The following is a 22964-nucleotide window of genomic DNA, read 5'->3' as shown; positions in this document are numbered from 1 at the left end:
TGGGGAGGACCCGGGCCCAGTCATCTCTAGCCTCCAGCTGACTGAGAGCAGTTCAAGGCTCCTGGCATGCGTCAGTCACCTGGGGGGCTTGCTTACAATGCAAATGACCAAGCGCCAGCTTGGGGTGGGGACAGAAACCTCCTTTATGAACACTCCAGGCAATCCCGAAGCGCCACGTCCCAGATCCATACCGTGGAAATCACTGGCTTAGACCCCACGGCTGCCTCCACCCACCTTTCTAATGACCCGTCTCCCAGACCAGTGGTTTACAACTGTACCCCAAAGGCCCCTAAAGTGGCACAGAGATGTTCCAGGAGAAAAGGGTTCCCAAGCCGGGGGTTTACACACACATACACACACACACACACACACACACACACACACACGCGCGCGCGCATCCTTTCTTCCTAGATTTACAAGATTTAAAAGGGTTCCATCAAGGTCTGTTTCATTTCTGTTTCTGGGTTTTGTTTTGTTTTTTTTAACTCCACTGAGACACACGCCCCCAGCCACGCCTACTGCTGGGATGAGGGACAGGGCTGCTGAAGTCGCTCGCCTGCCCGCAGCCAGATGCTCCGTGGATGAGTTAAAGGGCCACGGCTAACACCAGCTCTTCCCTCCGCGTGCAACAGGGTGGTGAGGTCGAGGCTGCACCGGACCTCGCGGCAGCACAGGGCCGAGGAGCCAGGGGCCTTTGGCTCTGAGAGAAGACACGCGCCGGAGGCCCCGGAGAGAGTGCCCTCCGCTTCGGCACCGACGCCCTAGTGGAGTCGGTGGGACCCCCGCGAGGGAGGTGAGGGGCCTGCACTGTGCAGGGAGGCAGGGTCCAGAGAGGACATGACTTCACTCAGACCCGCAGAGGCCCAGGGCCCCACTGGGGCTTTATTTGACACCACTTTGTTTCAATACACACAGTGCAGAAAGGACGGCACATCCCTCTGGGGGCGGGGGGGGGGGGGGGTGGAGCGGGGGTCTGCGTTGCTTGGGAGCCCAGCCCTCCACCACAGGCGGGGGGGCGCGCCCAGGCTGCCCGCACGGCCAGGGAGCAGGGCACCAAGGACGGCACAGTGCGTGGCCCACAGGGGTGAGACCCGCCGCTCTGCAGACGCTCAAGCTCTCGGCGGTGGGCTGCTGTCCAGGCCCCGCGAAGGCCGAGATGAAGCAGAGGAAGAGAGCGGGGCCCCAGGAGCCTGCGTCCGCCCCTCACGTCCTCTGCCTTCTCGGCCAGTGTGACGCCCACAGCATCAGAGGGGAGCACAGGGCAGGTGCGGCCCACCGCGGCCACCGAGCAGGGGCGGGGGAGACGGAGTCTCGGGGGAGACGGAGTGCTGTGGCCCACCACGGACGGTGCGGGAGGACTCCGAGACACCCAGGAGCAGAAGTGATCCTCCGAGGCATCACTGTAAAAAGGGCTGGTGAGACCGGAGACGATCACGCGGGCCTCCAGTCTGATCCCACGTGAAACCCTGGGTACCAGGTAAAGCTTCTAGGCCTTGGTAAGGCCCAGACGCAGGTCCTTCCCCTCACCTGCCCTCTCCTGGTGCCCGGAAGAGACCCCTGGAGCAGCAGCAGCGAGTCCAGGGCCTCCCTCCCCCGGGGGCTGATCTACAGCAGAACTCTTTCTAGACCTCCCTGCTGGTTCCAGAGGACAGGGGCAGACCCCCAGACGACCTGGCAGGATTCTAGAGCCAGCAAAAAAGCCTCATACGTTTTACTTTCCCTACCCGGGGAAGGCCTGGACCCAGAATAAGCCATCCTGAGAGAGCCGCCTCCCCTCACACCCCGTGTGGCGGGACAAGGGAGCAGCAGCTCTGGGGGCAGGACGGGAAGAATAATCTAGCACACGGGGTGGGGGTGCGAGGGGAGGACGATAAAGGGCTCAACCCCCAGGCCGAGGTCAGGGGCTCGTACTGCCCGTCCGTCACCCGAGATCCTCAAAGGCCACCCACTCACACACCACAGGTATAAAGTAACAACTCCTCCCCAGCTTCCACACAGCAAGCATCCCGGCCTAGGAACCGTAAGGTTTTGCTGCTGTCACCACCCTACGTCCGAGCCACGGCGCCTGGATCAGTAGGAGCCATAGCGATCCTGGGGACGGGGAAGAAGAAACCAAGTCAGAGTCTCTCACCCGCAGCAGCTTCCCAGCGTGTGCACCGTCCCCCAACACACCCCGCGGGCCTGGGGTACGGGGCGGGGGGCGGGCAGTGTGCAGGGGAATCGGGCACCCATCTCACCCTGGCAGAGACTGGCTTCTATTCTACTGTGACCCAGGAAAGGGCTCGTGGCCAGATCCCAAGGGGGAAGCCCCGCCTGATCTCACAGAAGCCAGAGAGGGAGGAGAAATAGTACAGTCTTAGGGAGAGGCCCAGCCCTGGTACCAAGCTCAAAGGGAAAATGCTGCCCTTCAGGAAAAGAAAATGCTCTCTCTCAGGCTGAGGGCTGCCCTGCAGCTGTGTCTGGATTTGGAGGAGAAGGCCAACTTCTAAACATTACTCTTTCGTCTCCTCCCACCCAAAGGTTAAGCAGTCCCAACCTCACCTGCAAAGAATTCATCACACCATTGGCCAGCACAGCCATCTTCCCGGCCACAGACTTGACACCCTGCTTAAACTGGGCAATGTCGGCCGTGGGCAGCACATTCCCCAGAGATACGCTACCTGTGAAAGCAAGGGAAGGGGTGACCCAGAGCCCTTCACAGTCCGGAGAGCCCTCCAGCTCCGATCACAGGCTTCACTCAGTGGCTGCCGCAGCACCGGGGCCTACCTGCTCCAGGAGCCCCATCCACGTCCCCAAAGAGGTCTGAAGAGCCGATAGCGCTGCTGCCTGAGAGCTGCTGCAGCCGAGACCTGGCTTCATGCTGTGTGAAGAAAAGGCAAGGCCTAGGGATCGCTGGGCCAACGACCCAAGAACTCATACAGGCCAAGCCACCCTGGTGCTGAAGCCCAGACACGTCTACCTGCTGCCTCCAGGCTCAGGGGTGACAGCTCTACTTACCTCAGTATCCACCTCCCGCCCAAAGAACATGTCAGAGGAGATGGCTTTGGCTCCTGCGAATTTCTGCCGTGCTTCACTTGACTCGAGGCCTGAGCTCCGGCTTTCCACTTCTCTCCGGTTTGTGAGCCTGAAGGGTGGAGGTGGGACAGCTCTGACTCTTCCCATTGCTGCCAGGGAGCGGCACCGCTACAGCACTACTATCCCGTCACTACCGGAGGCCAAGGAAGCACGGGGCCTGCTGGGGACGCTCAATGGCCCCATCTGACTGCGGCGCCGGGACCCAGGGGCCCTCTCTCCTCCACACTGAAGTCAAGCCACACAGGGCTCACGTGCCCTCCACTAGGCAGCATGGAAACAGGGTTTGGAGGGGCCCAGGCTTCTGCCCCAGACCACAAGAATGATCACGTGTCTCCGCGTGCCTGCATTTACACCGACTCTCCTGGCGTGATCACTGCTGTCTCCCCTCCCCCCACTCACACCCACAAGCATCCCCGTGCGGCTGGAACGGTGCATGGTCACTCCCGCCCAGCACTGACCCAGACACGGAGCTAGGTGTGTTATAAGTTTATACACTTAATCCGTAAGGCAGCCCTGTGAAGTAATTAGTTATGTCCCCATTTTACAAATGGATTATTTGCAGATAATTTATCAGTTAAGTATTACCCAGATTAACACGGAATATGCTCGTAAAAACTTACTAGATGAAGGCCAGAAACACATAATCCTCGGGAGGTCAGAAGTGAAGCAGAAAATCAGGCCCCTCCAGCCAGAGAAACAGACCTCAAGCACTGGAGGTTGCCAGGCCTCCTGTGATGGCAGAGCTCAGCTCACACCACAGCCTGACTCCTGCCCTCTCTAATCTGGCAGCCACTAGCCACACGTGGCTATTCAAATTTATTTAAATTAAAACCTCAGTTCCTCACTTAACCCCAGACACTTCCTAAGGGCTCAGCAGCCACATACTCAGTAGCCACCACACCAGACAGAGCAGGCACAGCGCCGCCGCCACCACCACAGCGTCCCACTGGATGGTGCTGCCCTAGAGCACTCCACCTTTCTGAAATGGGCCGGATGCTGGAGATGGTCACTTCTGGCTCCTTCTCCTCCATCCTGTCCATACCCCAGGCAGCGTCTGCATCCCAGCGGGAACCAAAACCCTCCCCCAAGGAGAAAGGGTTGTCCTTGTACCTAGGGAGACAGGAGAGTAGCTCAAGAAGCTTGATAAGGAACATGGTAGCCAAGTCTGCACCTCAACACCAGCCTTACTTTGGGGGTCCAGAGGCGAAAGTACCGACATCGTCACACACGTCCAGCTGCGAGCGGGAGGGTTTTGCACTCACTGGGGTCTCCTGCTCGATCACCTGCATCTCAGACAGCACCGAGTGGGAGACGGAGCTGCGGAGAGAAGCGGAGCCGGGGCAGGAGAGCAGGAGCGTGCGTCAGCACCACCACATGAGAGAGGCCGCCCAGCTGCTGTGAGAAACCCGGGCCCTCCTTCACCGAGCCCCACCCAGAACCTTCTTTCCCCACCTGTGCCCGGCGCTGGGCAAAAGCCAGCAGGGTGCGCTCGGAACTGTGCTGACCTGTGCTCACCAGCTGCCCTCAACACGTCAGCTCTGTTTTCTCGAGGAGGCCTCCCTGGCAAATGACTGCCGGCCTGTTCTGATTCTGATCCGAGTGCACACCAAACACCAGTGCCCTCGGCCCTCAGCCTGCTGCGCTGTGAGCCGCAGCCTTCACCCAGACAGACACACACGAGCAAAGAGGAAAAGATGGAAAATGCTCCAGAGCCAGGGAGTGAGTCTGATGGCATCAAAGGAGGAGTTCTTCCTTGTCCCGTCCAGTTTTAAGAAGAAACATTTCAAAGTAGAGAGCCTGGCCTTATGCCCTGGGACCTGGACGTGCTACTGGGTTTCCCGATGGGAAGAGGCTCTGAATGTGCAGGCAGTGGCCACCTGTGATGCCTCTCTTCCCTCCTGCGTTAAGCTCCACGGAGGCATTTTAAGGATTAATTTCATTTAAATAAATTTGTTAAAAAATATCTACAGCTTTTAGCTGGCAGAACTCCAAGGAGTGAATATCCTGCAATAGGGTTTTAAATAGGGTAGGCTGGATTTAAATAAAAAATTCTACTGCAGTACAATAACAAAAAAAAAAGTTTTGAACGTACCCTTTAATCCAGTAGTTCCTGTGACCAAAACAGGGAAGAGACGCAAAGTCCTTCTGGGATTAAAATTGTGTTTCCCTGATTAGCTGTGGGTTACACTAATAGCACACAAACTGAAAGAGAATAACTTAAATCCAACTGGCCAGGACTTCCCCGGTGGTGCAGTGGTTAAGAATCTGCCTGCCAATGCAGGGGACAAGGGTTGATCCCACATGCTGCGGAGCAACTAAACCCGTTACCACAACTACTGAGCCCGCGCACCACAATTACTGAAACTCCAGCACCTAGAGCCTGTGCTCCGCGACAAGAGAAGCCACCGCGCTCAGAGACACCCTCACACCACAAGGAAGAGTAGCCCCCGCTCGCTACAACTAGAGAAAGCCCTCACGCAGCAAAGACCCAATGCAGCCAAAAAATCGATCAGTCAACAAACAAACCATAAAATGTTATTTTAAAAAAACCCAACTGGCCATGTCCTGAAAGAGTAAGTAGAAATACCCAGCTTTAGCTTCCTCAGAGAAGATAAGCATGATGGCTATAAATACAGAGTGTGAAATCAAATAGTTCTATGTTCAGCATCTAGTTTTGGGGCTTTAAGGCAAATTGCTTCATTGCTCTGAGTCTTGATTTTCTCATCTGTAAAAAGCGGTAACAATTCCTCATGCATAGAACTGTTGTGTTGAAGTAAATAAGGCCATTGGCGAAGCTCACACCCCCTGGAAAGGAGCAGCCACTACGCAGCACAAGCTCCTGCAGCCAGGATTGCTTGCCCTGGAGCTACCAGAGATTCAGATGTTTTGAGAGAAGAAGTCGAGCATTACTGAAATCTCTAGATGCTAACCCGTAGCGTAAGGCAAACAAAATGCGTAAGAGAACTGCTTAGCAGCCCTTGTTTTTGTTTAAGGAAATCACAGCAACACAAACCCAGTGGTCTTGAAACAGGAAGGGTACCACCCAACCAAAGGACATTTGAATGTCTGGGGGTAGTTCCGGGTGTTACAGCATCTGGTAGCACTAATGGCATTCAGTGGACAGGGATTAGGAATTCTAAAAGCCCTGCGATTCTTGAGAAGATCTCGAGAAATAAAGAACCGTCCTGCCATTCAAAGTGCCGTCAGCACCCTCATTAAGAGACACCACCCTAGTCTCTTGGACATATCGAAAGAACACCTGATCCTGTGTTTCATTCGTTCAAAAAATACTTAGTGAGCACGTATCGACTATGTGCCAAGCACCATACCAGGTGCTTGAAGACAATAAGGAAGGTCATCTATTCAGCCTCACAGGAAGAACTTGCAGTGGTTCCCAGGAGGACAATGGCATTTCCCTGCCAAAGCGGAGCCTCACCTTCGGGACACCAGTCCCATGCCCAACCTCTCTGCCTGCTCTCGCTTCTTCCCTTCCAGGTTCTGTAGCTTCTTCTCCTCCTCCTTACGGTCAACCTGGAGCTCCTGGTAGGCCAGACGCATGGAGGCAACCCTTCGAGGAAACAAAGGTGTCAGAGGCCGGCAGCCACCCTGACCGGTGCAGCCTGCCCACCCACAGCCACGTAAGCTGGGCCCTCTGCACACACTCACAGGGACTCCTCGGCCTGCTTCTTGGCGTCAGCCGCCTGCTGCTCACGGAGCTTCTCTGCCACCTGGGCCTGCCGCTCAATCTCGCTGAAACTCTGGCTGCTCACCTTCTGGGCCCCTAGGCCTTTCTTGGCACCCAGCTGGGAGGAGAATCATGTGATGAGAGCCCAACCACGATGCCCTCTGTCCCCTCCCTGGCATGGGAACACCCACAAGGAACAGGTTCCTTCTTAAAGTTTAGTGTAAAAAAACAGGAGGCCCGTGAGCATGGTGGAGAGGGCAGACAGTGGTCCTGCTGGAGCCAGGCGTGAGGTGCCCACACAGCCCCAGCAGAGGTCTGGGGGCTTGAGGACAACAGCTAATGCTACCAGGCCCAGGATATGCCAAGCACGGACCCCTCCCAAGAGACTCTTAAAGACAGGCATCTTGACAGCCCTTTCACAGGTAAGGTGCACAGAAGCTAAGCACCTTTACCAAAGTCATAAAGCCAGTAAGTGGTCAGGTCAACGGGGGAACTCCGGCTCCTAAACAGTGCCACACTGCCTCTCCCCACCTACCCCTTTCTTAGCTGCTGCTGGCTTCTTCTTGCCAATGAGGGAGGTTTTCAGTTCTGTGTGAGGAAGAGGGTGGGGCATGAGCAGAGACAAAGGGAGGTCAGAAGCAGCTCCGTCCACACCATGCAGCTTCCTGGCAAAAGCTTCTACAAAGAACAGCTTCAGGCAGGTGAAGGCAAAGCTGCCACCACCAGCTCCAACCAATGGTGTTAGGATATCCAAGCCAAGGCAGACGAGGTTAGGGGAGGTTACTGACTCCCAGCAGATGGACATAAGAACCTACACCTGAAGCCCCAGAGACAAAGTCCCTGACCCAACACGAAGACTGCCAGGCAGGGGCAGTGCCAAACACCAGCCTCGGCTCCTAGAGCAAGGGGTTCCCCAAGCAGCTGCTGGTTACCTCTAGCAGGAAGAGCCCCTTCAGGTGACAGATACATGGACTCTGGAGAGAAACAGACTTGTGGCGAACAGGGACCCCCCCCCCAAGAGCCTCCACACAGCTCCCAAGCCCAGAAGCCTCTACAGAGCCTCACTCCAGACCAGCCCATGCCAGCCTTCTCATGGGGCGGGCCTGACGGTCATCCTGCTGGCTTCCTCCCCCAACTCCCAAAGGTCAACAAAACAAAGCACGGCAGCACATGGACTGTTCACCCTGAACCCGGCCTAAAGGACATCAAGAAAAGAGCTGAGAGGCCAGGGACCGGCTGAGAGAGGACAACGTCGCCTCCAGCCATCAACAGCTCAGAGCTGCCCCCCTTCTCATGAAGGGGACCAGACAGGCCAATCCTGCCTCAGCCCCCAGGGTTACGTCCAGTCTCATGCTGGCCAGACGCAGCCCCATACCCAGGGGCTGACCCCAGGCCTGGGACACCAGCCACCAAGGGCCTGCTCTAAAGTCCTTGCAGTCGATGTGGCAGCCACAACCTCAATCCCAAGCCCCACATCAGAGATATCAGATGCTCGGTTTCCTGGGACCTCAGTCCACACGACCAGGCAGCAACAGAACTGAAAAGAACCCCCAAGGCCCACCCTCTCCCAGGCACCCCACAACTGCCCGCTGGCATACTGACCCAGAGAGGCTTTGGGTGAGGTACCAAGCAAGTCCATGTTGGGGCCATGCTCCGGCTCTGTGAATACGATGGTAGGAATCAGGTGTAAGACTGAAAACTTCCTATGACCTCCCCTTAAGGGAAGTGATGGGGGAAGAGTAGGGGCACTGGCTTTCCTCAGCTTTCTGAGGCCACCAAGAGGAAGTGAGGCCACCCATTTCCTCCAAGGGACTTAAGTGAATCCCAGCCCACCCAGAGATATAGAAGATCCCTCACTCCCATTCCTAGCCCCGAGTCCTTTGCTAGGACCAAAGTACATGGTTGGAATCTGGGCTAAACTTACGTGCCAGGCCACTGCTCTCTGCAAATGGGATTGGCTGCTGGGTCTCTGATGTGTTGATGGCTGGTGCATTCCAGGCGGGGGGCTGAAAAAGCCAGATGACAGAAACCTTAATGAGCCATTCCTGCCGGCAAAGGGCACCAAGTACCTTGCGGGTACAAAGCCCGCCTCCAAGCCCACGAGGGAGTGTCCCCTCTGCTGGCTCCGGGTCCTGAAGTCAGACTGTCTTTGGAGGTTAGCGAGTAAAATTATAGTTGCTATTCACTACGGAAGAAAGCAGCAGGAAACCAGCAGCCACCTCCACCCCTTCACTATTTACTTAAAGCCAGAACCCATTCCCCTAATTTACTAACAATCAACAGGCATCAGGCACTCACCACGGGCCAGATACAAGTCTAAGGGCCTTTCACATGTAAATATGCTTAATTCTCACAACAAGCCTATGAGGTAGACACATTCTCCATCTCAGAGACTGAGGCTGTAACAGGTTAGGTGTCTTAGATCCCGTCCTAGAAAGGCGAAGTGGCAGAGCAGGGATTCGAGCAAAGACAGTCTGACTTCAGCGCCCAGAGCCAGCAGAGGGGAAACTCCCTCCCAGGAGTGGGCTGCCTGGGAGGGAAGCCTTTCAATGTCCCCAACCACCATGCCTTTCTCAGAGGCTAAGAGTCTGGGGAAAGTTATTGGGGGTTCCTGATACCTCTTGAGCCTTTAAGAAGCTTCTCATCCTCCCTACCATCCCAGTTTATAGGGGTCTGTTCCGAAGGAGAGCCTCCCTGCACCCCTACTCCCAGGAGGAGGAAACACCTGGGTCTACCCAGCAGTGGGCCCCAAACATTCCCCATTCGAGGTGTCACAGGAAGGTGAATGGAATCCATGCCCGTGACTGTGGGCCTTGGCCTTGGTAAGTAAACTACCTGTCAGGAACAACTGTGGGAAATACTCCTCGTGGGCACTCACTTGAGTGTGTTCCGAGAAGAAATCAGAGTCCTTCTTCTCTGGGGAGTGACTGGGAGCACTACTCATATTGTCTATCCAAAGCTAGAAAAGAGAAGACACCACTGAAACACAGGACTCTGAATATTTCCAGTCACCCCACGACCCCAGCCCCGGGGTACGGGCACTCACGTCAGTGCCATGCCTAGCCAGGGCCGCACTCCCCAGCTGCCGGATCTTTTCCCGGTACATCTGGGCAGCTCGGCTATTATATTTGGTGTTGGCATCATTGGCTGTGCATCCATGTTGGCGGAAGAAGGCTGTCTGGTCAGCAGAGAAGAGAGCAGGACATGCTAGAGATGATTCTCCCCAGAGCAAAAGAGGCACCCCCTTCCAACTGCCCAGTTATTACTTGCACAGGATGATATACTCTACTGACACGAGCAGTTTCTCATAAAGTTCCTCAGAAACTCCTGCAAAAAACACAGCCTCCCATCCTCTACAATGAATGACTAAAGCCCAGCCCTCACTCAACTCTGCCTGAGGACAGCATGCTGTACCCACTCTGCCCATCCTTCATCCAGGCCCACAAGACCCAGACAGCGGTGGAGGCCCCAACTCCCTTGGCCTCTCCCGAGGAATGTGTGTCCAGTTTAGTTTGAATCCAAAGCCCCTTTGAAAAGAACAATGGCCAATTTCCAAGTTTAGAGAATAGTATACAGTGTTGCCATAGACCCGAAAATCCTCTTAACAGAGAAACTGAGAGGGCCTCCAAAAAGTCTCTGTAAAGTCAGTACCCGGGCAGAAGAATGGGGGCAGGGGGATGCTAGGGAGGAGGTTTACCGCATTGGCATTCCCGCCGACCTGCATACACCTCAGCTGGAACCAGTTCCAGTTGGAATCCAACTCTGTGGACCTGTGTGGAAGGGCTGTGTGTCACCTACCAGCAGGTTCCAGGAGACACCTCCCCGGCAGACCCACGCCTGTCACTTGGCCCTGGGCTGCAGCAGGCACCCAGGAAACGTTCACCAGCCACCACCCTGTTTCCTCCACTCCTCCCCGTCCAGGGGAGCTCTGCTCTTCGTTCACCTAGTCAAAAGGGTGCTAATTACTTTCCAGATGCGAACACAGATCGGGGCTTGGACTCGGCCTTACCCCTAAGGCCAGCCACTGTCCGGCTGCAATGCACCGGCAACAAGACCAGCGCGGATAACTTTTCCCTGAAACGAACGCCTGGACTGTCCAGTCCACCCACCAGGAAAGAGAGCAGTTTTGACCGAAAGGCGGAGACGAACAGCCCGGGTAACAAGGGGCCCACGCTAGAGGCCGGCGAACACCAAACTCAGGGTGGCCCGGGTCCCGGCAGCCGCTCTCCCCGCCGAGCGCTCCGTCCCGGCCGGCCGCGGGGAGGCCCCACCTGATGAAGCTGAGATGGACGCCCAGGGAGCGGTGCCCCCCGGAGCAGTCGATGCACAGGAAGACACCGTACGTGATGCTGGCCCAGCTCGGATTCTTGGCGCCACAGTCGAAGCAGGCCTGGGTGGAGGAGGGGCCGGGCGAACGGTCAGGGGCCCCGAGTCGGGGCCGGGCGCTGACACCCCAGGAAGACAGCCCGCGCCGGCCTCTCTCCCTCCCTCAGACCCCAGGGGCGCCGGGAGAGTCGCCCTCGGCCGGCGCCGGGCCCCGCGCGCCTCCCTCTCTCGCACCTTGTTGGTCGGAATCGCGCGAAGCCTCTTGAAAAGGGTCTGGATCTCTGTCTTGCTCGGCTCGGCCGCCATTTTCTCTCCTTCCCAGACACCACCGCGACCGACGGGTCCCGCCACGGGCCAATCCGCGGCCGCGAAGGCGCGTTGGTGGGCGGGTCTCCGCGGGGTCGGGCCCGCCGAGGGGCGGGGGGGCGTGTCCCGACCTGGACTCGTGGGCGGTGGGCGGGGCGGGGCGGGGCGGGCGCGCAGACGTCAGCGGCGCGAGTCCACGCCGCGCCGCGCGGGGCCGGTACGCAGCGGGAGCGGGGCGCCGGCCGCCCGCAGGCCGGGCCGCCCCCGGAAGTGGGGGCCGGTTCCCGCACGGGGAGTCACGGCGGACCGTCGTGCCGGCCGCTCGTGGCCCGCTGGCCTGGACGGGAAGGTGCGCCGTGGGCTCCCGCCCGGCGCAGAGCCCCGCGCGCGGCCCCACCGAGCCTGCGTGGCGCGCACCGCGGCTGCTCTCGTGGCCGCCCCACCCCAGGCGAGGGCCGCGAAGCCCCGGCGCGGGCACCGCGCGGCCAGACTTTCGCCCGGCCCCGCGACCTCCCCTCAGTGCCGCTCTCCGGATGCCCTCGGGCAGCCTGGCAAGGGTGGAATAGAAAGGAACGGTGCACACAGGCCTGGGTTGGTTGGTTTGTTTTATTTTTCTTCCAAGTTTAATACACACTAGGACAAGCCATAGAAGAGTGCTGCTGGCCCAGAACTCCGCTCACCCCAAGCCAACCCCGGGAACCCCCAGACACACAGACCAGGAACTGGGTCCACAGCTCCCGGGGAGACTGGAGGACCCTAGGGGAGGCCCGGGCACCCCTGAGCCCTTCTGTCCCCGCCTGACCTCCCGTCTTCCCCTGACCCTAGACTCAGTTGACCCTTCCCTACCAATCCCTTCCTAGACACAGGCCCCTCCCCTCCCTGGGTCGCAGGACTTCCTCCCTCCTCAAGGGACAGAGGGGCAGCAGAGGCAGAATGGTGCAGGGCCCTGAGGCCCAGCTGTCCAGACAAGCTGAGCTCTGACTCAGGGTGGAGACACGTTGCAGACGGGCCGCCAGGGCAGGGCAGGTCAGGCCCCCACACACTCCACGTAGTTGGCAGGGTACAGGCCAATCCGGCCACTCTGCAGCTGGCCCTGACACCAGCCCTGCTCGTCCTCCTCGCTCATCTTCAGCAGCTCCTCCCCTGCGAGAAGAGGGATTGGTCACTGGCAGTTGTCCTGGCCCAGCCCCACGCCTGCAAGTGGGTCAGGGACTGAGGGGGAGGGGCTAGGAGAGGCCTGGCCCCGCAGAGGGAGGTCCAAGGCAGCCACTCCCCCCGGGGGGCGACTTTGGGAGGCAGGTGAGAGCTCCAAGCAGACACCCTGACTTCTGGGGGCTGGACCCAGAGCAGCCCTAAGAGGCAGAGGACTGGCCCTTGAGAGGTGGGCGTCCGCTTCCCTCTTCCATACCCCTGCTCTGGGGAGAGGGGCACAGAGGCCGAGGTCTGGAAAGGGCCGGGAAGGGGTCCTGGTACCTGCTCGGAAGCTGAGCTCATCCGCCTCCTGCCCCGCGTAGTCGTAGAGCGCCCGCACCCGCACGCCAGCGGCAGCCCTCCGGAGGTGCTCCTCCTCTGACCACTCCTCATCCTGCCTGCCGCTAGACAGGGGAGGACCAGGGGGCAGGTTTGCGCGCGCGAGAGAGCCTAGGACTCAGGGCCAAGGGCTCAGCCCCCGGAGGAACCCAGGGTGACGCGTGTGGGGGAAAGCTGCAAGATTCTAGCCTGATCTCTGCCACGAATGCCTGCAAGCTCCGGCGCACGTCCGGCCACACAGAGCGCACCTGAGCAGTAGGTGAGAGGGGATGTGGGAAATGCCTGGCACGTCTAAGCCACCACGAAAACTGGCAGCGTTACCACTCATAGCAGGTATTCAGGTACCTGGCACCTATTTTCAGCCCACTTCAGGTGTGAAGGCAGGGAAGGGAAGGGACAGAGGAAGCAGGGCAGAGCTGTGTCCATGCCACAGCCCGGCCCCTGGCTCTCACCCTGCGGACTGGGGTGGGGGGGCGGCGCCATCTCTTGTGGGTACGATGCCGGTCAGAGTGACTTCATCAGGGCTCCGGCCGCCCTTCTCCTTTCGGCTGATTGTCCTCTGCGTGTCCAGGGACCACTCCTGTGGGAACAGTGTTCAGGGTCAGGCTGGGCTGCAGGCTGCGATGACAGCCAGGGCCACCCAGACCACCTTCCCCGTCCTCATCCCAAGCCCCAGCCTCCCTCCTGAGGTCCGGGCTGAGCCCAGCGGGCACCCACCCCGCCTCCCAGCCCCAGCCTGCCTGCAACACGTACCTCGAACTGAGGCCAGTCCGTGGCCATGGCCGGCCCGTGGGTGCTGCGCCACCAGCGCAGGTCCTCCTCGTCGCTGGCTGCCTCGATGCCCTGATGCAGGTCTCGGTGGAGCTGGTGGAACCTGTGCCCCAGGCACAGCCCTCAGGCTGGGAAGCCCTGGGCCTCTGTGCCCCCCAATCTCATTCAGCCCGGCCGGAGCCCAGGGGAGCTGGAGGAGACCCGGCCTCACCCAGATCTCCACGCCCACCCTGCGGCCCGTACCTCTCGCTGCTAGAGAGGTCGAGGTGCTGGTGTAAGGTGAGCAGCATGTCCTTGAAGAAGAGAAGCCGCTGGCGCTCAGCAGCCTGGCAGGTCTCGAAGGCCTGCTCCATGTCCTCCATGTAGCGAGGGGTGTAGCGGTGCAGCTCCGCCAGTGTCTGCTCGTACTGGCTTTTCATCTGGTGGGAGAGGAGGAGGTCTGGTGAGGACGAGGCCTTCTTCCACTCAGGACTCTGCTAGTATTTACTGAGCACCTGCCGTGGGTTAGACCCCAGGCTAGGCACCAGGGTCCCAAAACCTGGCTCCTGCGCTCTAAGAGCCCAGCAGCCTAACGGGAGGGGACACTCAGGCACAGCGGCTTTAAGAGTCTGGTGGAGAGTAAGATGAGGTCACCCTGTGGGGAGCAGTGGGAGAAATCAGAAAAGGCTTCCTGGAGGAGGTGGAAACTGAGCAGCACCTCAAAGGACAGGGAGGATCTGGATATGCAGAGCTGCAGGAAGGGCGCTCTGGCAGGGTAGGCAACATGAGAGCTTGTCTCAGGTGGGACACTGAAAGGAAAGGAGCTGGGAAGTCCTCCCCAGCGACTAAAATTATCCCAGCGCCTGAAACTGCCCATGTCTGTCCTGAGTAAAGCATCCTCTTTCTCAGGTCCCTCCGTTGAATGGTCACCTGGAGAGAAGGTGGCAGGTGAGGAGGAGAGCAATACCACTGCTGGGGACTGGCAGTGGCGCTCAGGAACCCCTGACCTGGGCCGGCCGGTGCCCGGGTCCCGGGTACCTTCTCAGCCTCCTTGTTGCAGCGCTCCGCCCGCTCCTGCAGCTTCCGCAGCTGCTCCTGGGAGACCGCACTGTCTGCCTTCGCGTGGCTTTCCCGGGTCTGGGCCGTCTTCTCCTCCTTCCGGGCTGCGTGGTAGCTCTTCTTGGACGCCTCAACCTGGCACACACAGGGACCCCTCTAGCCCCAGGCCCAGCCAGGAAGGGGCGTGCCTCTGCCGCCCATCCCTCCCAGGCTCACCTCCTTCAGCCTCTTTAGCCAGGGCTTCTGGGCCTTGCGAAAGCCGTCCTCGGCAGCCCGGCTCTCACGGAAGCCACCCAGCACGGGCCGGTGGAAGGCCCCCCGCTGCCAGGCGCGCACCCGCTCACTGTCCTGGCCCTGCAGCTTCTCCCGCACCTCCAGGTGCAGCGCGCTCAGCCGCTCGGCAGCCGTGAAGAAGGCGTGCCAGGCCTTCTCCAGCGTGCCGTACTGGGGGCCTGCAGGGAGGGGGGGGGCAGGCTGGGCCAGGGATGCCGCTGGCAGTGAGCCCAGCCCCGCCCATCAGGTGCTCCTTCAGGTGTCAGGCATGGAGCGAGATGCAAAGGTGAACAACAAAGGATGTCAGCTGCTGCTTGCTGAGTACCTACTCTGTGCCCTGCATACAAGATCTCACTGAATCCTTGTCCCATCCGGCACCTTGAAGACAGTGTCGCAAACAGCCCAAAGAGGTGAAATTAATTACCCAGAGCATTACCGCTACAAGTGGAGCTGAGATTCAAACCTAGGCCTGTGGTGTAAACCACTACACTCTGTCACCTCAGTGGGAAGACCTAGTGTTCAACCCCAAGGAAGGCAGCTTATTTGGATAGAAAAATCCCAAGCTCCTGAATCAGAAGGCCTGGGCACAAGCTTTAGCTCTTCTTAGCTGTGTGACTTCAGACAAGTCACTTAGCCTCTCTGAACTGCCACATTCTCCTCTAGAAAATGGGTAGAACAAGACCATCTCCATTACAGGGCTGTTACAAATATCAAAATAGGGACTTCCCTGGTGGTGCAGTGGTTAAGAATCTGCCTGCCAATGCAGGGTTCGATGCCTGGTCTGGGAAGATCCCACAAGCTGCAGAGCAACTAAGCCCATGCGCTACAACTACTGAGCCTGCATGCTGCAACTATTGAAGCCTGCACACCTAGAGCCCGTGCTCCGCAACAAGAAGCCACCACGCTGAGAAGCCCGCACACTGCAATGAAGAGTAGCCCCTGCTCGCCTCAACTAGAGGAAGCCCGCACGCAGCAACGAAGACCCAACGCAGCCAAAAATAAATAAATATCAAAATAACTCATGATGGTACTTTGCAAACTCTAGCAGCACAACTGTGAGAATACCCAGGAGGATTGAGGCCGATGTGGACGCCTCAAACTTTCCACAGGAGGTGCAAAAAGCAGCTGCCTTGCCCGGTCGCCCCACCCTCGGCAGCACTCTTCTCCCAGTGAGGCCCAGGCGCGGGCTCACCCTTCTCCACGGCGCCCCTCCACTTGCGGGCCCAGTCGGCCAGCTGCTGGGCATAGGCCTTCTCAATGCGGGCGCGCTCCTGGAAGCAGCTGACCAGGTCCCCGCACAGCCGATGCCCGTCCTCCACCCGCTGCACCGTCCGCCGGTAGTTGCCAGCCTGGGGAGGACACGGGAAGGATGATGTCATCAGGCAGAAGCCCCCTCGAGAGCCGGGGCTGACAGTTAGACTCCTCCCTTGGACCCGTGGCTGGGCCCAGAGAGGGGTGGGCATTTCCGTGCCACCCCCACACCTGGGACCCAGCTACTCACCTCCCAGAAACTGCCCTCTAGAGCCTCCCCTCCAGCGTCGTCTTCTGGAGCCATGGTGTCCCCGCAGCACGGAATGGTGGCGGATTAGGGCTGCAGAGGGCAGAGGGGTAGGAAGGGAGGCCAGACACACACTTGTGGGGACAGGAAGAGACCCTCTCCTGTCCCTGGGCGTTGCCCCCCACTGCCATCCCTATTACCCAAGGAACTGTCACGCGCTGGGAGTTAGCAGCTGGGGGTCTGGGAGTCCCCAGGAGGGGCCCGGGTGAGGGCAAAGATGACCGTTTCAAAGCTCCTCCTCTCTCCCTGGCCTGCCCTCCCCACCACCTCACTCCGTGTACCTGGGACCTGGGACCTGGGTGTCCGAGTCTCAGCGCTGCCCCTGTGATTCTGCCTTGACGCTAACAAGAGCAAAGCAGGGGGTGAGGGTGCGGCTGACAGTGTCCAGGGCGGTGCCCAGCTCCCCCGATATAGCAACTGCTGTCAGGAGCGCCAGATTCCAGCCCGGAGGATGCCAGCCGGGTCACACGGCCCAGCCAGGGATCACAGAGCGGGCGGGGCTGCGGAGCGGGCAGAGGGCCCCAGCACCCCGACCGCAGAGGAGACGAGAGGACGCCTGTCCAAGCCGGGGGCTCCGCGGCCTCTCCTTCAACAAGGGGACCCTCTACCAGACCAGGCCAGGTCAGAGGGGGCCCAGCTACACCCCACTAGCGCCCTGTGCTGGGAAGAGCAGACTGGGAGCCAGGAGGCCTGAGTCTTATCTTGGCCATGGAGCTTGAACAAGTGCATTACAGTGTCCTCTCCTAAGGGGCCTCAGCTGCCTCCTAAGGTGGAATTTCCACCTCCTGGTCTGCTTCTGTGCCAGGGCTGGTATGAGACTCAAACCAGGCAAGGAACGAGAAATGTGAGGGGCCCGCCAGTCACGCGGGGCCCGCATCCTGCTCCCCACGGGCCCCGTGGATAATGAGTAACTCACCCTCAAGAGCCCAGAGTCGGGGGCAGCACGGGGTGTCAGACAGGTGACCGGCCGGTCATGACAGCGTGCGCCAGAACCGCGGAGGAGGGCAAGGCAGAGTCCAACCCCGGAGCCACCGCCCCAGGGGCTAGAGGACACAGTGGCATGCGGCTGCTCCCCTCCTGTCTCTGGGCAGGGTCTCAGCTGTCCCCAGCGTCAACTCAAGCCCCTAGAAGGAGATCACTTCCTCCTCTGAGCAAGCTCCAGGGACACCGTGCCTGGAGGACAGTGTGCTCACTGCCCCCAAGAGCAGGGCTCCATCACAGTACTCCCCAAACGATGAATCCCTCCCCATCCTTCACATCTCAGAGTGGGGCATCTTCTCCAGTCAGCCGCCCATTCCTCCATCCCCATCTCCCACCCTCTGTCAGGGTATATGTCCCATTGGGTTGTGACTACAGGGCAGGATCTGTCCCCAGTCATCGGCAGAGACTTCCTGAGGGTCCGGTTTGTGTTTCTCTAGGCACTGGAGTTAGTAGCTGAATGAAAAAACAAATGACATTCACCCGAAGACCACGAACCCCACTGGCTATAGCAGCTTTGAGAAAGCATGGCCTGAGTGGGCTTCCAACACTCCGCTCACAGGAGGGAGAGCCCAGGCCTACAGTGGAGGTGCCTGGGCCCAGAGCAGGAGAGGGGCCGAGCAGCTGGCCCCACCAGGGTCCTCAGCGCTTCCGCCTGCTTCCTTTTGAGTCTGTCCCGTTTACCCAGAAAGGACTTGCCAGCCAGATGGAGAGACACAGAGCCGCAGCTGTCAATCCCAGGGCCTCAGAGCTGTCCGGGTCAGGCCGCCAGGGGCCTGGGCCCCTGCCTGCTCCAGCCTCCGCGCTCCCAGCTCCCAGCTCCCAGGAGAGCTGCCCCCCACCGGCTCCCTCTCTCTGGCCCCAGAACAGAGCAAGCTGTGTGTGCAGGGCTGGCACTGCTCCCTTCGGCCTCCCAGAGCAAACACAAGCCCAAGCCCAGGCACAGCCAGGCCCCGCGGCCCCACAGGCCCCCGCAGCAGGAGTGGGCCTGGGCCCTGGCCCCTGCTGAGAAGGGCCAGCACCCTGTGCCTCCTGACCCAGCAGAGACCGAGACGGGTCCCCGGAACACACCGCGCCACAGGCAAGAGCTCAGAGCGCAGATAATGAACCCTCCCAGCCCAGGGAGCCAGCACCTACTGGCTGGGAAGAGGCCGCTGGGGCTTGGCAGCGTCTCCTCCCAGCTTCCTGAGCCAAGGTGGGGCGTCTCGGAGTTCAGGGAAGAACCCGCTCCCCCTCGCGCGAGGCTGGTAGGTACCCCCGTCCCGACCAGCCCCCACCCTTGCCAGAAGCCGGGGGCATGCCCCCGGGAGGGAGCTCTGCTGTCCTGCCCTGACCATCCCCTGCCCTGAGTCACAGGCTGCGCCCAAGGACCTCTTCTCCCAGCAGCCCCTCCCGACCCGCCCGCAGCCCGAGGATCTGAAGGCACAGAAGAGTGCGGTGGACGGGTCCAGAGGAGAGGGGCGCTTAGGCCAGAGCGACCGGAACCAGCCGCCAGAGCGGCCCGGGGGGCTGGGGGAGGGGGTGGCGCGGGGGAGAGAGGAGGAGGGAGGGGCCGGGGAGGGGCGTAACAAAGGGGCACTTTCGGAAACTCGACCTGCCGCGCGAGGTGCCTGCTCGGGGATGACGCACTCCAGAGCCGGAGCCCGCACCCCGAACCCCGGAGCCCAGCGGCTGCGGCCTCTAGCCTCAGCCTTTACGGACGGCGCCCTCCGACCTAACCCCTCTCGGGGGCCGGCGCTGCAGAGCGCGGAGCCCACGCGGAGCGGCCGGGCCAGGCCTCGCCGTGGAGGCTGCAGGACTTCTCGGCCAGACCTGCTGCGCTTGGTCGCGGCGGGCGTGGGGCCGGCCGGCCCTCGCCGAGGGGAGGGGGCGCGCCCGGGCTCGGGGCCGCCGCGGGGGAAGGCCCCTGCCGGGGTCCCGGGCAGTCTGGGGCCTCTCCGGGGCCCCGGGAGGCGGCGTGGCCGCCCGCGCCGGCGCCCCCTCCCCCCGGCAGGTCTGGAAGTTGCCGGGTGCGCGGCGCCGCGGCGGAGCCGCCCGCCCGGCCCGCCGTCCTCCCGCCGAGCGCGGCGGCCGGGGGGCTCCGGGGCGGGGGGCAGCCCGCCGCCGCCCTCGGGAGCGGCGGGAGGAGCGGGCGCGCTGCAGCCGCGGCCCCCCGGCCGCCTCCCGCCGGCCCCGCCCGGGCAGCACTCACCGCGTCCTCGCCGGGCGCCTCGGCGGCTGGGGGTCCGGCCACGCTCCGGCCCAAGTCCCGCCGCTCCCGGGCCGGGGCCGCCGCCTCCCGCGGCGCGCCGGGCCCTCCCCCGGGAAGCCCGGCCCCCGGCCCCGCCCCCTCCGCGCGGCCGCGGCCCCAGCCCCCCCGGCCCGCGGCGACCGGCGGCGACCGGCGGCTCGCGGGGCGCGGGCCGTGGGGTCCCGGGTCCCGGCTCCCGCCTGGGACGCGCCGGCGCCGACTCCCCAGGGTGGCGCGGCGGGGCTGTAGGGAGTCAGACGTCGGCTTCGCCCCTCCCTGGCCCCCGCGGAGCAGAGCCTGGCAGGCCGGCGGGAGCGGGAAGGGACTGGGCCTGCCCTGGCTCCCTTTGGAGGGAGGCCTGGGGGCCCACGGCCTGACTCTCTTTGCTGAGCACGCCTTTCTTAAGTTAACTCCGACGAGGCTCCCACCCATCCCCGTGTACGCATTAGGACTCCCATTGTACGGATGCAGAGACTGAGGCCCCAGAGGCCTTTCGTAGCTTGCGCACACGATCTGCGGTCGGGCAGGGTCGCGGCTCCAAAGCCGTGCCCTTTCCTTGCACAGCCCTGCTTGCCAGTCTAGGGGCCCGTTCTGAGGACTGGGTCAGACACGTGGTGGAGGTGGGGCAGAAAGGCACGAGCGCCTCCCCCTCCGCGTCCTCATTCCCAGCTTTCGCACCACGATTCATCCTTGAATCCCTTCGCCCCTCCACCCCCTTTGTTAGTAGATCTTTCCAGATCGCCAGGATGCCACTCCCCCCCTTAATAAATCCCTTCTTCCTCACCCCCTTGCCCCCCACCCCGGGGTTCTTCGGGGCCTGCCCGTCAGTTATTTATACCCGCTGGAGCGGTCCAAGAATGTTCTGAGGCCGACCTAATCGCCACCTGCTCGGTCTCCCCGCCCCTCCCGCCGCCGCCTGGGCGCAGTGACCCGGCGGCCGTGCCCTCCGCCTGGCGGGCGGGAGCGAGCGCAGGTCCGCGCGGCCGGGCGCGCAGAGGGACTGGCCGCGCACAGAGCTGGGGGTGGCAGAGCCTCGGGCGCTGGGGGGCTGCACCCCCGGGGGCCCGCGCGGCTGCCTCCAGCGCCTGCTCCCCGTCCCCACCCCCACCCCACTCCCCGAGCAGCGTGCGTGCGTGCGCGCGGGCTTTTAAACGGCGGCTTTAAAAATAGCACAATTATGTAGTTTCTAAATCCGGGAGGAATCACGGCCGTGGTCCTTGTGCAGATGCAACCGCCCGTAAAATGGCGAGGGGGACTGAAGAGAATGGGGGGTGATTGCAGGGGGTCCTCTTAGCCGCTGAGGGCCGGCTTGCTCCCAAGTCCTTGTGCGGGGGTGAAACCGCCTGCGGGGCACCCGAGACAAGCCGCGTTGGGCCAAGTGTACCTGAGTGGTGGTGGGTCCTTGCCTTGGCGCTCACAGGGTGTGTGCCCAGCGAGATGTAGCTTCAGAAACAAGTTTCAGCACCCACTCTCTGTTGGGGCTTGGACAAGTCCCTTTTCTCCATATCTCTGTGTCTACCTCTGTGAAACATGACAGGTGACTGGGCTGACCTCCCACACGGGCATGTGCCCCACCTAATTAATGATTACAAAACCACTGCAAATGAGAGGAGCCGAGGGAGTATCTGATGACAGCCATACTGTTTTGTATTATTCAAAATCAGTTAACATCCCACCTAGCGCCTGGGGGCTTTAGGCACCTGGACAGAAAGTGTGAAAACACAAGAATGAAATTAATTACAGGAGCCACCTATTAAAACTCTATTAAAAAATAAAGGCTGCAAGCCAGGCCCTGGGATCTAGGGAAGCCATAGAGAGACTCAAAAAACAGGGCTGTGCATCAGACCACAAGGAGAAGGGAATGCGGAGTGGAAAACATCTGGCTTCCCTTGGGTTCAAATCTGGAGGCAGAGAGCAGAAATGTGGCAGCTGATCTTAATTGCCCCTAAGGTACTGTAGGGAGAAAAAAATAAACCAAAACCCAGAGCGTACTGAACTGTCTCAAGTGTGAAAGGAGACAGAGCTAACCTCGAAAAGCCAGCCCCATACTAGTGCTGCCCTGGTGCTCAGATGTACGTGCTCTGAGGCCAGAGCTGCTACACACTCACCCGGCTCCATCAGTGAGGTACCCAACTTGAACAGAGTTCAAGACGAGATACCCAAGGTCAGAGGACTAGGATAGACAGAAACCCAGAGAGGTAGCTTGGCTTGGGGCACCAGGTGGCAGGTTGGTCCAAAGCCTAAGTTCACGACACTCACAGACTCACTCACCTTGAGTTTCTGGAATGTCCTGATCACTGTACCTTCATTTGCTTATTTATTTGTTCATTCATTCATCCAGTTAAGAAAACATTTGAATTTCTGCTTTATGCTAAGCCCTATGCTGGGTGCTGGGAATGCAAAGATAAGTAAGGCAGAGCCCTAAGTGGTCAACAATGATAAAATATGGGCAGGAAGTACTGTGGGAAAACAGAAGCAGAAGAGACCACCTTTCCTGGGGCGATGACACTTGATTGCTCTTGATGAGCAGGAATTACTCAGTAGAGAGGCATTTGAGGCGGGAGCACCTGGGTGTGCCCAGCCCCAGAGGTGTTAGCATATGACTTGGTGACCCAGCAATTCCACTTTTTGGTATCTATCCTAGACAAACATGTACAAGTCCAGAAAAGGGTACAAGGATGTTTGCATTAGCATTGTTTGCAATGAGGGAAAAACTGGACACAAATGTCCATCAAGAGGGCAATGGTTGAATAACCTAAAGTCCATTGATGCTCTTGGATTACTCTGCAATAACAACCACAGGGGAGATAGAGAGGTGCTCTTATATGAAGACCTCAAGGACACTGTTGAATGAAAAAAGGCAAAGTGCAGAACACTCAAAATATTCAGAGACTATATACCAAGCTGATTTTGGTGATTCTCTCTAGAGAGAATTGGTGAGGGAGGTTTTTGTAATGTTTGAAAATTAACAATGAGAATGTACTTATGTATAAATTGTATAATTAAAATAAGGACTTTTGGGGGACTTCCCTGGTGATCCAGTGGTTAATAGTCCGCCTTCCAATGCAGGGGACCCCGGTTCGATCCCTGGCCAGGGAGCTAAGATCCCTCATGCCACAGGGCAACTAAGCCCACAGGCCCCCAACTACAGAGCCCACCTGTCACAACTAGAGAGATGTGCCTGAATGCCTTGA

General features: G+C 60.0%; 2 protein-coding genes across 9 annotated transcripts; both read right to left on the bottom strand.

Annotated features, from left to right (window-relative positions):
* Positions 1-842: 842 nt before the first annotated feature.
* Positions 843-11457, bottom strand: ARFGAP2 (ADP ribosylation factor GTPase activating protein 2). 3 transcript variants are annotated; one of them, XM_057750304.1, is made up of 17 exons: positions 11321-11457; positions 11032-11150; positions 10458-10530; positions 9807-9938; positions 9639-9719; positions 8685-8766; positions 8363-8419; positions 7693-7734; positions 7296-7348; positions 6742-6878; positions 6512-6643; positions 4264-4392; positions 4051-4185; positions 2998-3124; positions 2767-2860; positions 2542-2660; positions 843-2091 (listed from the first exon to the last, which is right to left on the bottom strand). In XM_057750304.1, exons 1-17 carry the CDS (start codon positions 11390-11392, stop codon positions 2071-2073), a joined length of 1605 nt encoding a protein of 534 aa, XP_057606287.1. In that variant the 5' UTR covers positions 11393-11457; the 3' UTR covers positions 843-2070. The 3 variants fall into 3 exon arrangements, with proteins under 3 accessions (XP_057606287.1, XP_057606288.1, XP_057606289.1); XM_057750305.1 differs by lacking the exon at positions 7693-7734; XM_057750306.1 differs by lacking the exons at positions 11032-11150; positions 11321-11457 and adding an exon at positions 10870-11023.
* A 522-nt stretch (positions 11458-11979) lies between these two features.
* PACSIN3 (protein kinase C and casein kinase substrate in neurons 3) lies at positions 11980-21294 on the bottom strand. 6 transcript variants are annotated; one of them, XM_057749091.1, is made up of 11 exons: positions 21155-21245; positions 16844-16903; positions 16506-16595; positions 16197-16353; positions 14948-15183; positions 14711-14866; positions 13937-14112; positions 13676-13796; positions 13375-13502; positions 12866-12987; positions 11980-12535 (listed from the first exon to the last, which is right to left on the bottom strand). In XM_057749091.1, the coding sequence occupies exons 3-11, from the start codon at positions 16557-16559 to the stop codon at positions 12420-12422; spliced, it is 1266 nt and encodes a 421-aa protein (XP_057605074.1). In that variant the 5' UTR covers positions 16560-16595; positions 16844-16903; positions 21155-21245; the 3' UTR covers positions 11980-12419. The 6 variants fall into 6 exon arrangements, with proteins under 6 accessions (XP_057605074.1, XP_057605072.1, XP_057605073.1 ...); XM_057749089.1 differs by lacking the exon at positions 21155-21245 and adding an exon at positions 19732-19876; XM_057749090.1 differs by lacking the exon at positions 21155-21245 and adding an exon at positions 17479-18959.
* Between the last annotated feature and the right edge of the window lie 1670 nt (positions 21295-22964).

Source organism: Hippopotamus amphibius, chromosome 9, assembly GCF_030028045.1.
Source record: "Hippopotamus amphibius kiboko isolate mHipAmp2 chromosome 9, mHipAmp2.hap2, whole genome shotgun sequence".
NCBI classification, from domain to species: domain Eukaryota; kingdom Metazoa; phylum Chordata; class Mammalia; order Artiodactyla; family Hippopotamidae; genus Hippopotamus; species Hippopotamus amphibius.
The sequence above is the reverse complement of the archived record's forward strand: the minus strand, read 5'-3'. Positions and strand labels throughout refer to the sequence as shown.

Excerpts from the sequence above, each read along its gene's own strand:
- ARFGAP2 (XM_057750304.1), bottom strand. The coding sequence starts at position 11,392 with ATGGCGGCCGAGCCGAGCAAGACAGAGATCCAGACCCTTTTCAAGAGG. Across the intron at positions 6,879-7,295 it reads CAGCAGCAGCTAAGAAAGGG|CTGGGTGCCAAGAAAGGCCT; the intron begins GTAGGTGGGGAG and ends TTCTCCTCCCAG. Across the intron at positions 6,644-6,741 it reads AAGCAGGCCGAGGAGTCCCT|GGTTGCCTCCATGCGTCTGG; the intron begins GTGAGTGTGTGC and ends GTTTCCTCGAAG.
- PACSIN3 (XM_057749092.1), bottom strand. The coding sequence starts at position 16,559 with ATGGCTCCAGAAGACGACGCTGGAGGGGAGGCTCTAGAGGGCAGTTTC. Across the intron at positions 14,113-14,710 it reads GCAACAAGGAGGCTGAGAAG|ATGAAAAGCCAGTACGAGCA; the intron begins GTACCCGGGACC and ends CTCTCCCACCAG. Across the intron at positions 12,536-12,865 it reads TGAGCTCAGCTTCCGAGCAG|GGGAGGAGCTGCTGAAGATG; the intron begins GTACCAGGACCC and ends CTCTTCTCGCAG.